This window comes from Notolabrus celidotus, chromosome 12 (genome assembly GCF_009762535.1).
Source record: "Notolabrus celidotus isolate fNotCel1 chromosome 12, fNotCel1.pri, whole genome shotgun sequence".
Classification (NCBI taxonomy): Eukaryota; Metazoa; Chordata; class Actinopteri; order Labriformes; family Labridae; genus Notolabrus; species Notolabrus celidotus.
The window spans coordinates 28,857,894-28,874,494 of record NC_048283.1 but is presented as its reverse complement, the minus strand read 5'-3'; the positions used below and the strand labels follow the sequence as shown (position 1 = coordinate 28,874,494).

The 16,601-nt window shown below is 38.8% G+C and overlaps 1 protein-coding gene across 1 annotated transcript; it reads right to left on the bottom strand.

Annotated features, from left to right (window-relative positions):
• Nucleotides 1-242: 242 nt before the first annotated feature.
• On the bottom strand, nucleotides 243-15,876 carry ddc (dopa decarboxylase). The gene is made up of 14 exons (XM_034698733.1): nucleotides 15,815-15,876; nucleotides 13,908-14,115; nucleotides 13,526-13,639; nucleotides 13,295-13,414; nucleotides 10,562-10,696; nucleotides 9,416-9,559; nucleotides 8,841-8,907; nucleotides 8,003-8,097; nucleotides 6,508-6,575; nucleotides 5,775-5,851; nucleotides 4,910-4,929; nucleotides 4,712-4,810; nucleotides 1,885-1,986; nucleotides 243-1,699 (listed from the first exon to the last, which is right to left on the bottom strand). The coding sequence occupies exons 2-14, from the start codon at nucleotides 14,106-14,108 to the stop codon at nucleotides 1,499-1,501; spliced, it is 1,443 nt and encodes a 480-aa protein (XP_034554624.1). The 5' UTR covers nucleotides 14,109-14,115; nucleotides 15,815-15,876; the 3' UTR covers nucleotides 243-1,498.
• Between the last annotated feature and the right edge of the window lie 725 nt (nucleotides 15,877-16,601).

Below are 16,601 nucleotides of genomic sequence, written 5' to 3'. Positions count from 1 at the left end.
GCGGCACAGCATGATGGTTACTTATGTGTGTGTACGCCTGTCAAATACAATTGAGAACACTCCAACAGACAGGCAGCAGGACTAAATCCGGCTGCATTCTTGCATCTCTGTCAGTAATGTAGTTGGACATAACCAGAGTTGAAACATAACCTGGGATTGAAAGCAACAGTTTGACATCTTTCATATCCTTTTCTTTTTAACATCTCCTATAAATATTCAAAGAGAGAGATCCAAAAAGCATATATGCTACATGTAAACATCACACTTTATTAAAATAAACCTTTACCATTGCATGCAGAACACAGTCAAGCAAAACACCTTGATTCATTACAGCGGCAGACTTTGACACAATCAGAAGAGCTTACAATGAGGTTTGGAGATGTCACAGTGCAGAGTTACAAGTCCTGGTGCACAAAAGAAGGGATCACAAACACCAAAAGTAAATTTGATGGATGTGGACAACCATCAAAGGGAGGCTGTTATAATTACATTTGTTCATCATTGAAATCTGTGTTACGAATTGTGACTTTGAATTAACATTTTCTATGATAAGAGCTAAATGTGGCAACTGAGAAGGAAACCAGACTGTATGTTCACACAGACTGTTTAACATCAGAGGCACTGAATTGACAATGTTATGTTAAATGCACTGATCATTTGCACATCTTATGTCTACTCCTTTTGTTAAACTCCAGGTTGTTCTTATTTTTTTGTCATGATACAGAAAAATAAAGTTATACACATTTATGTGATAAACTGTGTTATAAATACATACTGTTATCTTATTCTCTATTATTAGAATTATACTGAGAATGTAGAGTTTTGGCTGCCATTATAAACTGAATGGAATACTTTTACTAATCAGGTCATACATATTTTAACGCATTTGTACAGGGGCTTTATACTGATTACTAAAACAGTGTTCTTTAACTTTACTAATTATACAAAGCCATCTGTGGAATGAACATTTTATTGTCATATATACTGAGATAAAATCATCAGTCATTTCACTTCCTTCAATGCAACCAGGTTACTAAACATATCCACAGTAAAAAAAAGCCACACATAGGCTCAAAAATTATTACACACACAATGTGCAAAACATTCATTGCAGAAATAAAAAAAACAATTATTTCTAAGTACTGGCCAACCCCAAACAAAATTAAAAGACATAGAAAACAAAGAAGCAGCATAAACAGAAAGACTAATCTGCAAATAACATTAGACATAGAGACATCATGTAGAGAGTGAAAATGTAATATTTGGAATCCACAATATTTCTTCTTATTCTCATTTGGGTATTTATTGATATGTTGTAAATTATTTTCAGCAACATCCATTTTCAAAATCAAAGACTGCAAACTTAGAGACACCTGTGAGCTGTGAAATCATTGTTCAATCCCTTTAAGACATTTAACATCGGTAACCATAAATCTTACTTCTAACTTTGGTCATCATTTCGGCATCAAAGTAAACATCCTCTTATTCAGCTTTTTGGTCAGTGGTTAGGTTCCTGCAGAAGCTCAAAGGTTAGCTGCGTGATGTGCCGCCATGCTTGCTGGATGTGGCGTGACTCCGTTGTGCGTGCGCAGATGGCGAAGCGCAGCACAAAGCTGCCGGAAAGCTGGCAAGGCACGAGGTGGATCTCTCTGTTTTTAGTGATCCTTTTCAGCAAGTTCTGATTCAGCTCGTTGGCGCCCTGAGAGGAGGGTACAAGGAAGAAGTACAGCGGAGACTTTTACAACAGCCTTGGTTTCTTAACATGCATTATAGACACTTCGGTTGAGCTCATCATGTTAGCTTTTAGCCATGTTTACTTATCAGGGAAAAGTAGCACAGTCACCTTTTCCATTCATGGTGGTCTAGACTGTTGAATGTTCTTACCTTGAGCCTGAAGCAGACCAGCCCCATGATGACCTCAGCACAGATCTCGAACCTGTTGTCTGCTCGGACTAGACTCTCAAACTCCTTGGCCAGGGCTACTTGCTGTAAAGAAAAGACAGATTCGAATGAGTGTTAAATGAGGTGCTCAGTTGTATAATGTGCATGTGGATGAAGATATTTGCGTTGCCTCCTTGTATACACCAACATTCATCTAATGTAGTCTCAAGAGATATACAATAAAGTTTAAATATTTTCTCAGATGATTAAAGAAATGGCAAGGTAAATTCAAAAGTAAAGTTAAAGGACACAGTGCACAATCCATTACTGGTTGTAAGGTTATCATAAAATGTGTAACAGCACCAATGTTGCAATTTTTTTTTTATTTCAAGCCCTTATTTATATACAGTCTCTGCAAGTATGTTTTGTTTTGAAAGGGACCCTTGGAATCCTGCCTCAAAGGTCAAAGGTTATATTTAAAAAAAATCTTGTATCCACATGATAGTAAATTGTTTATTCAATACGGGGTGCACCCCTTAACTCTTAACTCTGCCCAGCAGAGGGGGCTAATGTTACACACAAAATACCAGTCCCACTGTAATGCTCCTGAAAATACACTTTAAACAGTATTTACACAATCTAAAATGAATGAATAAATACTGCATATAAAGACATTTAATGACAAATAATGGTAATTGATGACAAGTGGAATAATTTTTGCTGCTGCATTTGCAAAGGTTAATAACTTAAAAAGAAACACCACCTGTGGGACCTCAGGGACACCAAAGGAGTTTTACAAGCACCAAAGACTGCACTACCTTTTATTTTCACTAGATGGCAGTGGTATATAATTACATGTCACCGTGTTGCCTGCTTAATATATCAGAGGACTTATCCCCCCTGTTTTTAATCTCTACCGATCTATTAAAACCCAGCAGTGTAAATGTAACTATCTGTAACTATCAGTAACTGAATCAAAGGGCATGCTAATTGATAGTGCGCATCTCTCAGTAGAAAGCATCGCAGAGGAGGCTTAGTCAGATCAGAGAGATTTAAATCAGGACTAAGTAACCATGAAATACTATATCAGTACTGGTCTTAGTAAAAGCCATTCATTCATGTTTCTTTTCATTATTTTCAAATACCAATGTGTGATCAAACATGCCCCCTCAACTTCAGTGTATCCATGTGATTAAAGAGCCCACTAAGACATGTGGAGCTGTCAACATGATAATCAGCACCTCGATTTTATGCTGACACTTGGCCTAAATGACCAACTGGTTCACCACTACAGTGTTCTGTCATTCATAGACAGCTCAAATACTGTATTGGCCTCATTGTATTATTTGTTAATCACTGCTCTCTGGGGGAAGAAGTCACACTCTGTCCTGTATCATAAAAGTGTTTCATTTTATAATCTCTTTGTCATATGGGGGATTAATTATAAGTGTGTCTAAAGATTTAAAAAAAGACAAAGTTGTATTTTTTTCTCCACAATGTAGCAGGAGATCTTTTCACAAATAATCACAGATGATTTATATCCATTCAAACATTGACTCTGACTCTGCTGGATTTAGCTACACTGGACTGAAAGCAAAGGCTCCAGCTGTTCAATCGAATGTAGAAGACAGAGGATGTACAGCACAGTAATACGTCAAGAGTTATGGCTGCAGGGATCAATCTAGCTTCTGCCGCTTCATTTGAAATGGAGAGTAAACACAAAACAGACTGGTTTGATTGACAGAGCAGACTGGAGGGAGGACGAGGAATACGAGGAGGAGAGACAAGCATGCAAGGGGCGAAGCAAAGGAGACTGCAAGAGGAGAAAGGGGGGGAGGAAAAATGTTGGAAAATGATGCTATAAAAAGAAGATACAAACCAGACACACATGACTGACAGGATGTGCTGATGGAGGCAGAGATGAGAGCATTGAAGAGACTTTAGTAGTAAGGAGGATTAGCTGGAGTAAGGCGTGCGAGGGAGGGGCGGAGAGAGGAAGGAAGGGGGTGGCATTTACTATCAAGATCAGGCATAGGTGATTGTCAGAAGTGTGTTTTTTTTTTTTTTTTATATTAAAAGTGATTCATTGATAAGCAGGGGAATACAAAGGGGATGAAAACAGGGAGTCAGGTATCTCACCACTGTTTGCATTGTGCTAATCTCCAAGTCATTTATCATAAGGAGGTCAGGGCTTGGATTAAGTTACTAACACTATACTATTGAGCACTAGAAATGCCTATGTGACATGAATCAACATCTTACACACATATTTGCAATAATAATATATTATCCAATAACTATACCTCATTGGAAATCTATTTTCAATCATATTCATACAGTATGGATAACGGCAGTCTGTTTTTTCAACCTTGACGTTACACTGAAACTGCAGTTTTTAATTATATCATTCAGAAGACCCTGCTATCTGGTACTTTTGGATGAAATGGCTGCATTTGACACTGTGGATCACACAGTCCTCTTTTCATGTTGGAATTAAGGGTGCAGCACTCATGTGGTTTCAGTTCTACCTGACACATGGGAGTTCCTCCATCTACCTCGGAGGCTGCTCCTCTTACTTCTGGGGTGCCTCAAGGGGTGACAATAAAAACTTTGATCTAATTAAAATACTTTGTCTGTTGTATATTATTTGTGATAGAGTATGGATCTAACTAGAGTTTTGAATATTTTCAGTAAGGGATTCATCTGGGTTGGGTTGTGTGTTAAATAATTAAATATGCAGAAGTTCTGGAGGAAGGACTTTTAAAACAATCAAGCCAACATACATGAACCAAGAAACCTGAGAGAGGGGATTATTTCGTGGATCTCCTACCTTGCGTATATGAGCCTGCATGCCTGTTAGCCCGTAAAGACGGAAGACAAACCACATCTTTAGTGAGCGAAATCTTCTTCCAAGTGGAATCTGCCAATGCTGTAAGATAGAGATGGAAGAGGAGACGTGAGCTATAGCTGTTGATATCAGCTGTGGTTACCTGATTTGCTTTAATAAATCAATGAAGTAAAATCTTACCCTATAGTCTGTGACCAGACCTGTTGAAAGAAAGAAAGGTTCAGGATCAGCTGGAACTCTCTCATCACTTTAGACAGAACATGCAGTCACACATTTGAATAAACAGATTTCTGACAGTGGATGTTTTTAGCTCATGGGGTTGTCAGTTTTTGGATGCAGTCCATTTGTCCAGGTGTTGCTGTTATGAGCCCACCCACTGTATCTCCCTGATCACAGCACTGTCAGTCCACGGACACTAATAGCTTCAGATAGCTCATCTCTACAGAATGGAGCCCAGTGTTAGCTGGTGCTAATAACCACTAATTAGATTGGAGAGTCCGGACTGTGTGAGCGAAGGCTTTTGTGAGGTGCTGCAGTGATGTGGCAGGCAAACACTGGTTGTCTTTTGTCTCTGTCTGCTTGTCCTTCAGACAAATTATAGTGCAGATCTGACTCCATGAATAGGCAGAGAGCATTCGCACCAGCAAGCTCAGAAGCTGCAGACTGATGCACACAGACACTGAATCATTTTACAGGGGTTAATAAAGTGAGGGCTGATTTGTTTAATTTCTGGCAAAGTTTGTAGTTTTATCAAGTCCCTCTTACTTCCAAGATAGGATGATTGTTAACGGGGTGAAATAATGACTTGGATCACACATAAAGTAAAACAACTAACTGAAGATCAAAGAGGCCGGAAACACACTCACACACACTTTTCCACTATTCCAACTTTTGAAGTGAGAGTTTCCGGTACACCTTAAAACAAGCCTACTTTCTCCATTGCAACATTAACAAGTAATAAGGTCAATCTTTAGAAATATTTAGATTGACAATTCCTCTAACCTGATCAGTGATCAATTAGTGAAATCACTAAGAACGACCCTACCTGACTCCTGGTTTTCATGTTTCAGGTAGAGTGGTTCGATCTTGAAGGCCCCGATGATGTCTGCTCTCTTCCTCACCCTGTTGTTGACAAGTAGAAAAAAAAAAATCTTCTCACCATGTTTTTGAAAAAGTAGTAACATTATAAATAAATATATCAAAATAGTTTAAAAACGTTTTTAAATCAGGCCATTTGAAATAGTTTCCATATGATTTTGTACATTAACACTTCATTATAAAGCTTCCACACATATTAAAGATTGGTGTTGGACAAAGTGACTTACAGTATTGGTCATAATTGTAAACTAAAACAGAAACATCTCAAAGGGAACAGATTTCCTGTCAGTATTGACAGACGGAGCCAGAGGTGATGGAAAAAGGCGTAAAGACCCTCGTCTCCACAGCACGTGTCCAGGTTTCAAACACCTTTGTTTCCATTTGTGCCGAGCATGTCTCGTTTTGTTTGCTGCTGACGGAAGAGGCAGCTGGAAGGCGTGGGGCTATTTTTACCCTGCAAATGATTTAGGTGTAGATGGATCCCAGTTTGGAGAGGACACTAACTACCCATTGTAGCTTTCTGGGACTCTGAGTCACTCTGAGGGGAACTGGTAAATATTCTGGTTTGGCTTTGGTAAAGCTTGTTTTATCATACACATAATATAAACATAGACTGTATATCCACAACAATAATGCACACCATCTTACCGTTACTTGATAAAGTACACAAATCATCTTACCACAATGCAGAGCAGTCAAAGTTGATTAAAAGCCATTTGTGCGGATTAAAGTTGAAAGAATCTGCAAACTTAACAAGAAACAAAAAACGATAGTGATGTTTATTTGCTGGGATAATTATTGTGCAATATATTTCACCAATTACCCCACTAAAAAAAACTATTTATAATAGCTTTTAATGAGACTGTAGCATTACATGTAAAATACAAAGTTTAATAAATGGCTGTATAAAAACATATATTTCTAATGTCAAAGAAGCACAATTTAGAAAATATGTTTTGCAGAAGCAGCCATCAAAATGCATCTTTATTACCATTCCTGACACAGACACAACCTTTTCACCACCACCATCATCATCATCATCATCATCATCAACATCATCAACATCATCATCATGACTAAAGCAGGCACAATTTATTTGAAATGCAAAAGAGGAGCCTGCAGCCAACAGCTCACAGGGCACAGAGAGAAATAACCTGGCATCGTTCGTCTCTTCTTATCTGCTCTCATCTTATTGTTTGCTATCTTTTATAATATCCTTTCCCCACCACTGTCACTGCAATAACACGGCGTACAGAGACAATATGAGACAGGCTCCTGGCTGACAGTTGCCATGTTGACTGATTTAAAGGGGGCTGGTCACATGCTTGCCCAACACTCATATCCTAGCAACTGACACTAGCAGGTCAACGTAATCTTCCAAAAAGGCTGGCTGCCTCCTCATCATTTCAATTGAAGCCATAATATCTGAAAGTTTTAATCTTTAACTACATGATACAAGTAAAGCGAGTTTGTAAAGTCCTAACACTTTTCATTACCTGAACCCTCAATCTTAATTTCGGGTTGCATCAAAAATATTGAAGACTTAGAAATTTAGAGTAAGGGGAATAAAATGTGTTTCTTTACATATCCATAGATATGTATAAGAAGTTAAAAGATGAAACAACAGTTTGTCTTTTTACTGTCAAATCATTTTTCTCTGCTGGTCGCCAACATTGTTTGAACTTGTGTGTCTAATAACAGCGATATATATAAAGGTCTAACTCTGCCTCAGGAAATTACTGGCTCCTTATCTCTGCGTCTGTGCACAGTGGAGGGAGCAGCAGCAGCCTCGGCAAGCCTCAAAAGGGGCATTGATGTTCCTTCGCTACTGCAGATTCTGCCTATTACTCACTCCTGCATGCTTCCTCCTTGACATTAACATTGTGCCATTTTCAAAAAGAAATGAAGCAGCTGGATACAATCAGTATGTGTTCAGTGTTTCTTTTCCGTAGATGTTATTAGAAACATTTCACACCCAATTGAGCAGTCAGCAGCAACATGTGGTTTCTAAACATGTGGAGTTTGTGATTACTCTCAAACCAAACACTGTGGAAGTTTCCTTAGCAGAATTCTTGGTGGGAATTTTGCCAACAAGCAAAAACATCAGCACACTGTTGCTATTTATCTCTCTGTGTCCATGCACCATGTGAAAGTCGTTTTACTGTTTATACACACCTCAACGCCGTTCAACAAAGGCCTGAACTCTGGACAGATAAACGCACTCCCAGCGTACGCTGCATCAATGTGCAGCCACATGTTTTCCTTATTACCTGGAAGAAACAGAGAGGTTATTAGCATCAGTAGAATTATTACTTTTGTAATTTTTTGTAACTTTTGTCATTTTTTGTCTTGAATTCAAAATATTTTATACTTAAAGCTCCATTGAGGAATTTTTAACTGGTTATGAAATAGACTGAAAGAAATAGCGATGTCTCTCTGTGACCTACAGAAGTGAACAAGACCATCAGCAACAAGACTGATTATGTCTTTATTGTTGTTATTCATTCCTAGAAACGCTGGCACAGTGTAGCTGCAAGATAATTTACAGTAAAAACAACTTTTTCTTTTCTTTATTTTTTACTTTTTCCACTGCAAAGATTCTTGACATGTGATATAGTTGAACATGTATTTACATGTTTTTTGTTATGACAATAATAAGCACATGAATGCATGCAATTAAAAAATTAGCAAAGAGAAAAGAGGTACCATCATGTCTACAGGGGTCGCCAAAATCAGCCATGAACCAAAAGGTTACATTTTTGAATTGAATATATTTATAAAACAAGTAAAGTTTTTTAAACTAGATTTAATTATAAGTATACTTTTTCCTTGTTCTAAGCCTTCATGTATGCTCTTTTTTTTCATGGAATAGCAGTTTCATTCATGGAACCTGATTCTCGGTGGTCTGATCTTTTTTTTTTTTTTCAAACATCCTGGTCCTTTTTGATTCAAAGTGTTTGTTATTGAGTTAATAAAGCTAACTAGGCTAACAGTCTGTTTCCTGTTGACTTACATAGAGGCCCCAGCTCGGTGATGTGATCAAAAGCACACGATGGGGTGGTGCCGAGAGTCGCACAGAACTGAAAGACACAAAGACAGAAATCACCAACACCCTGACGTACTTTGTAACACTGCTATTTTTTTTTTTTATTTACCGCCACAGCAGACTGGATTTAAATAATGTCATACCAGAAACATGGATTTAGCAGTATAACAGATTGCTTACACAGATCCATTTTTCTAATTCAAACATTGGTTATCACTCTGCTGCTGTTGCTCTGCAGCCTCCTGTTATTGTGCACTGATAGTGATCTGTGGGTCCAGATGAGGCAGACATTATTGTCCTTAACCAGATAGACAAACATTAGGTCCAACAGAAACAATGTTACCCTTCAACAGCAGCCTCAGGGTGAGCACAGCAGCAAGCTCAGGCAAATCACATCATTATGAGAGGTTTTGTGTGTGTGTGGTTTTTAGTTGTAACAGTAATCCAATGACAGATGTGGTAAAAATGAACAAATCTTATGTTTGAAATGTTGCAGTATGTGTTTGTCTTTGTGGTTTACTTTGATCTTTGTCTGCTCTTACATAAAAAGGGATGAGTCCGGCAGCTTTGTCTTCATCCACCATCTTTTTAAGGGCGTCTCCTACAACAGCGTAGTTGCTGTCAGTTGGAACCTTCCTCATCGTCACTCCTCCGATGAGAGCCGCACGCTCCACTGAGGAATGAGCCTGAGGAGGAAAAGGTTCAACAAACGGGACATGGATTGTAACTGAATCTTTATTTCCCTGCATCTCTTGGTATGCTAACTAGATTGAAAGCTAATTTCATATTCAATGATTTTAAACTATTATTTATGTTAAAATTATTTGTTGGAATAAGTCACTTAGGATGGGAACCTGTTCTTCTCAAACCGTATGATATGTGTCTTTGATGACACAAATTAAATACACTTTTATAGTTCGTTAAAGTTACTGAACGCTCAATTAAACTATCTAAGGGACCTTCTGTCAATAAAGAATAAAATGATTTACATTATATCCCATTAACACAAATTCCTTGTATTTCACTGCTGCATTTGAGATGATCCTGTGCCTTCAGTTCCAGTTTAGCCACAGTGTTTAATTACTGATTGTATACACAAATAAGGAAATACACACAAACTGAAGATATGTACACCCGGACAAAAGAACTGTGTTGTTCAGTGGACCCATGAACTGCCCTCCCTGTAAAGGTCTGTGTTGCCCTCAGGCGACTCTCTAACCCAATCACAACGTCAGTCTGCTATTAAACTTGATCAGAGCTACGGCCGACATGACCCTCTGTCTTTCTCAATCTCTGGAAAACTCTCTAACTGGTACTGAGGTTACCTTCAATGAGCTGAGTTTACATGGACTGCTCTTGAATGATTGAGACACTTGGCAAATGTCAACATGTTTATAACTGCAGAGAGAAATGTAATTTTCTGTTAAGACCATTACTGTTTAATAACCAGTGTCATCAAACAATAAGTGCCTTAAGGTCTTGTTGTGCATTAAGTATTCGTGTCAAATTAATGTAGATTTATCATCAAGTCAAGTTTCATTAAGATATTAAGGGAACTATTTTATTCAAAACCCTTTACTGATGTCTCAAAATAGTAAATAAACTGAAAGCAGAACACATAAATGTGTGTTAAATCATTTGAATCCTACTTTAGGGAGGTAATGTTTGAAATATTTTTTTTTTCTTACCTGATCAGAGGTGTACGCCACCAGCTCAGAGAGGATAGCTCCCTCAGATTTGTCCGGGTGTGATGCCTGGACTTGTCGGACTGCTTTACAGCGAGCAGCTAGCAGGGACATCAGGGTGGCCTCACTCGCTGTACCCTGGGGGAGAATCAGAGGAACACTTGTTTAGTATAATTTAATACAATGTTGAACATAACCTGTTGTAAGACAATAAATGTTACACTCCAGTTGCAGTTGCTAACAGTGATATTTTTTTAAGAATGATCTTCTGAAGAACCAAAACTAGACCTGAATAAAATGTGAGGAGTGATTTTCTCCTCATCTTTACTTGCCTAAAATGTATTTTGGTACAGTTTTTGGTGAAAAGCTGAGGCCAAATTGAATCTTAAGAAAAGTGTTTTTTTTCCCAATAAATCCAGTAGGAACAGCATGAGTCAAACATCTTGTGATATAAAGGTTAACATAAAACTTCTGTTACTTATTGTTATAAGTTTCCTTTGTATGACAGGCTGTAAGACCTCCTTAGAGAAGAAAATCACTGCAGTTATGTGTCACGAATCATCATTCAGCCAGTCTGATTCTCTAAAAATAGTTTGAGGCTACATCATGAGGTAAAACGTGGCTCCTCAGGTATCCGGGGACATTACCACAAGAAAATCAATGAAACTTACAGATCATCCAATCAATAAAGATAAATGGCTTGCCAGACTCATCTGCTTGCGGCTCTGACATTTGTGTTGCAACCATAGACGGTTGCAGCATAATGTTTGTATATTAAGAATACAATGAAACCAGAGTTTTTAGAGGTGAGGGACCCACAGAGATGATCAATAAATTAATTTAACCAGCAAATAGCTTTGATTATTTGGGTTCACACAGAAAGGACTAAACTAACAAAAGACAACCTCAAGCTTCCAGACTTACTGAAGCGTACTTCCTGCTTCCTTCCCTGCTTACAACACTCAGCACTGCCATGGTGTTGATGATACATAACCCTGATACAAGTCTACAAGCTCCATCCATCCTTACCCATCATGGTGATGATGTTTTGAATGTAACCTAACAAAAGTCACAACTGTTTGGATGATCTTGATCATTTTAAAAGATGTTTCAATGATCAGAATATAATGAAAAACTACCCTTACCTCAAAACTTTATGTAGAAAACGCCATAAAGGGGTGTCCCATTATTTTTCCCTCTCATGCCTTGGTAAATAAGTCATTTATAATATTTTGTCATTTTTAATTTATTTTAATTAAAGGCAAACTGCCTTTTTCTGCCACTGGAGTTTAATGACTCACACCGGGGGAAAGGGAAACCTAAGGTCACTACAGTCTTTTTGGATCCCATTCCGCCTTTGTGTTGGCATACGGTTTATAATAATAGCTGTCACAACACTCATTAGCCCTGCTGCAGCCAGAGGAGCCTCGCTGGTTGCCATAGTGAGCGGGTAAGCTGCACTTAAAAAGGAGAGCGGCAAGACAGAAACAAAAACCAGATGAACACACACACCCTCACACTCAGGTGGTCACAATAGAAGAGGCATGATCTGTCATCAGAGTGCAGTCTCATGCTCCACAACACTCAGCATTTCACCGGCACACACACACAGACAAAAAGCTAGCATCCTCTGCTGCCGCCTCTGCATTTCTGTCAATGGAACACTAAACTAATGATTATCCTTTCGCCACACGAAACAATCCCAGCCCCATCACCGTCATCTCTGCCTGCCTGTGGATGACATATTAAAAGGCAATTTCCTGCCAATTTTCAGCTAGTGTGAGCAAGGGAAAGCGCCCACAAATCAATAGTACACAAATTGCTCTTGGATATAACTTCAGAGGAACTCAGTTATGAATGTGCATATTCACCTTTGTTTTCATGAAAGTCAAACTGAGAAGGATACTTGATACATTTTTGAAATAGCAATACTTCACAAGTTCTACAAGGGCCTAAAGTTAACCCTGTGAGTTAAACATGTGCTAAAGAGGAGTGTAAACCAGGACAGATCAAAAGGGTTAACATCTGACTGGCCATCCCAAAATGTGTCACAATGATTGGCTACTTGCCTTGTCAGAGGCAGTGCTTAAAGCTCCTGTGAGGAGGTTTTAGCTGGTTATGAAACACACTGAAATTAAAGGTAATGAGGTACAAAAGCAAAGAAGACCATCAGCCTAAAGACTCTCTATTTCTGCAGTTAATCTTAATGTCTGGAGCCACTACCAGGCCGTAGGTGAAGGGATAAAACTGCATGCAGCCTAACCAGCCTTATTATACATTTTCTACCACTAAAACTCTGAATTTGTGATACATTTGAATGTTGAAAGAAAGCAGGGAGATTTTTTTTGTCAGAGAACACAACCTACATGATCAGGACAAGATCAAAGATAAACTATACAGATTTGCCAAAAAAAGCCCCCCTTCAAAGTTCCTTACTGAAGCTTTAAGTTATAATAAACCATCTAGCAAAATCCTGCTAGCAACCTTTCAGTCTGGCATATTTTCATTTTGTTAGTACTTTAAATTGTGAATTTGGACAATCATCTTTTTTTCAAGTCCTCCAAGATTAAAGCTAAGAAGGTTTAAATGTTATCACTCTGTTGTGTTGTGTTACATACAGTTCGGTGACCCCAGTCAAACATTCTGGTGTAAATGGAGTCAGTAGTTGGTTTGACTTCGTTGACTCCCTGGAAACATGCAGTTCACAGGCATACAATGCACACATAAGACTCTTACCTGGATGACGCCTCCTCCGTGGCCATGAGTCCCAGCTATAAAATGCTGAGGCAGCTGCAGCATCTTTCCCAGCCAATCTAACATCACTGTCTCCAGCTCTGTGCAGGCTGGGCTAGCAGCCTGAAACACACAAAAAAGAAAGTTAAAAGGGATAGTTAAATTAGAATGAAAGGTAAAGGCAAGTCAAAGTTGATTAAGCCAGATATGGAGGCTAGGCAAAGTGTATTTTACCCAGGAGAATCCAATGCATCCAATAGCTGCACATAGCATGTCAGCTAACATGGCTGGATAAGAAGAGGCAGCTGGAAAGTAGGCAAAGAAATACGGGCTTTGCCAATGGGTGATCTGGAACAAGATGAAACACTTTATTAAAAATGTTACTTCAGATTGAGCTTTGGCTATCTAAGCTGGTGTTAACTTTTAGCCAACTTGGTGTGGCGTTATGACTGGCACTCCTTCAGACTTACAGTAAATCATTATTGATGTAAGAAGATCAACACATTCATTGTTTTAAATCTTACAAAGACCTAGTTAAGCAAACTACTAAAGAACTACCAAAAGAAATCTTTGACAACATAATGTGGACCACCATTCATCTCAAGTATAAGCTCACCCCTGGCATTATGACCCTCTCCACATCTTTCATAATTTCCTCATAGCTCTCAGGCTCTGATGGGGCCTCAGTGGGGATCAGGGAGCGAAGATATCCTGGTTCAACATCTGGGTAGACCGGGCGCTGTTCTATGTTCTCCAGATAGTCGGCTACATAGTCCACCATCTCCCTTCCTCTGCGTCGAAACTCTGCTGCATCCATGGTATCACTGAAAGAAGCAGTACAGGAACATCACTTGAGACTGAATCAAAGCATTAAGTTTAATATTAAACTAACCTTTGAAATGAGTTTTTCTTTGAAGAGCTAACCTGTTTTATGATGCCACATGTCACCCTGACAGTTAATAATTCATTATTCATTCATTAATTCCAAGAAAGAAGTACAGTTTATTGTCACTCAGTTTAAAGGGGGGCAGTCTCAAGGTTGAATGTTCTTTACTTGGAGAGATAACATTAACTACAGTTTGTGAAACAAAGAGCTTGTGTGCTCAAGTCAAAAAGGTTATGAAGGTCACTTGATGCTGATTCAGGGTACAAACTACAAGCAAGAAGACATCACCTTAGAGAAGCCAACATGTTTCATCAGCGTTTTACCAATAATGAGGGTGTGACACATCGCTGGTGAAACAATTGGCACCAGGATACAACCATGAGAAAAACAAATTGACAACAAGTAAACAAAATCAGCTCCAAAAACTCTTCGAATTGATCACAACTGATGATTAACAAGTCAACAAAAAGCAGTAGAAAGAAAAATCAATGCTCTTATTTTGTGTCATCTAAAAGTCTTTCTCAAGCCAACACTATAAAAGATCAGTTCATCAGAAACACTTCATAGAGATAACACATCATTTCGTTGTCTATAACAGACATCCTTAAGTTCATCAGAAAAATTAAAGCTGCTGATGCGAGCTGCATTATAAACAGATTCAGTGTTTCACCTGGCAGCAGTTGTTCATGAAGAGGTCACACCCATATTATTGTGATGAAAACCTGAAGGACTGAAACGTGTTTGTTTCTTGAAGCTTCTGTCAATCTTTATTATTATACGTATTGTACTTTATTCAGAGTGCTCAGGTCCTCTTGCTCGAATTACAGTTTGTGCACATTGTTGAGATGTTCCTCGTTAAATCTTGTTAGATGTTACACATTGACAGAAATTGGTTGTATATTGTATAAATATGATTGATGATTTACAAAGATATTCTTTTTATTTTAACACATTAGCACTTTTCAAAACTAATGAGTGATTCAGTTCATCTTTATTCAAAGAGCACAAACCCAATCTCACACACACACAGAGCCTTAGCCATGCTCCTTGACACAGTTTTTAAGCTAAATGTATGTATGAGCCCTTGACCCTCTTACCAACACAGTAAGCCAGTCTGATCATAGCTTAGTTCACTTTCACTTTACTGACTGAACAAAAAAACTGTGTAGAAACAGAATTTCTCTGTGTAATACAAGTTGAAAGTCTACATGTAAGATCTACTGTAATAAACTAATTCTCTCAGAGCACAGTGTGCCAAAGGGCAGAATCATAAAGCTGTTTGAAACAACGCTGCAGTAAGATTGTCTTGACCTCACTGATACATAACTGAAAAACTTGCTTTGTATACGTTCTTTATCTAAAGGAATAAACTGTTTGCAGTCCTTCAACAAAAGCTTCAAAGTAACTGTGATACAAATTTCTGGCATACTGCCTACTCAAATGGCACAATAACAAATGACCATTGCCCCCCTAGCTCCACTAAAGTAGCTTACCATTCAACAAGTGTTTTACCCTGCACCCTTTCCCTTGTTGAGAAGCAGAGCACTTATCCTTATCCTTATCTCAAATAGGATTAAGCATGTTTGTATGCATGCATGTGTGTGTGTGTGTGTGTGTGTGTGTGTGTGCATACTCACAATTTCAGGTGAGAGCTCCAGCCGTGATGTTTGGATGGTGGCGTCCACAAACAGCCGTACAGACAGACGGGCACGTGGGGAGAGTGTTTGTGTGTGTAAGCAGGACAAGAGACATTTGCTCCTTTTATCTTGCCACTCACCCCCCCTCACCCCACCCCACCAACCCCCACCAGCACAGCCAATAGGAACGGGGCTCACAGCCTATGCAAGAAAGACTGAATCACAAGGAGGTTCTGAAGCTGTGATTACTGTGCATCAACACACACACACACACACACACACACACACACACACACACACACACACACACACACACACACACACACACACACACACACACACACACACACACACATAAACACAAATACATACAAAACATACATTCATAGTGTTTGTGTACAGATAGACAGAAGCTACCCATCTTGGTCCAGCTACGCCAAGAAAACATACACAGAGAGTATCAGTGAATTATGTTATCAGGAAAGAAGATGCCAGTATAAGCTAATATACCACAGTCTGGGTTAATTCTCAATTCTGATTGTGTGCAGGGTGTCTATTGGCTCCTGATAACCTGGGTGTTTCACATGGATCAGGGAATACACAGCTTAGACAGGCAGTGAAATAAAGTACTCAGGTAAAGATCCTTCGGAGGTACAGGAGACATCGCAGCTGCCCTCTGGGAGGTGGTTACAGTACTACTAATACAATACCTACTAACGTGATACTGTTAGGATGATCTTACATGCTCAAAAGTGACACATTTTCCACCATCTGTCCAGCTCAGGTG

Bases quoted from the DNA above. Each gene is read 5' to 3' on its own strand.
- ddc (XM_034698733.1), bottom strand. From the start codon at position 14,108: ATGGATGCAGCAGAGTTTCGACGCAGAGGAAGGGAGATGGTGGACTAT. The intron at 13,415-13,525 runs GTAAAATACACT...TGTGTGTTTCAG, and splicing joins GATGCATTGGATTCTCCTGG to GCTGCTAGCCCAGCCTGCAC. The intron at 4,811-4,909 runs GTAAGATTTTAC...TCTATCTTACAG, and splicing joins GTCTGGTCACAGACTATAGG to CATTGGCAGATTCCACTTGG.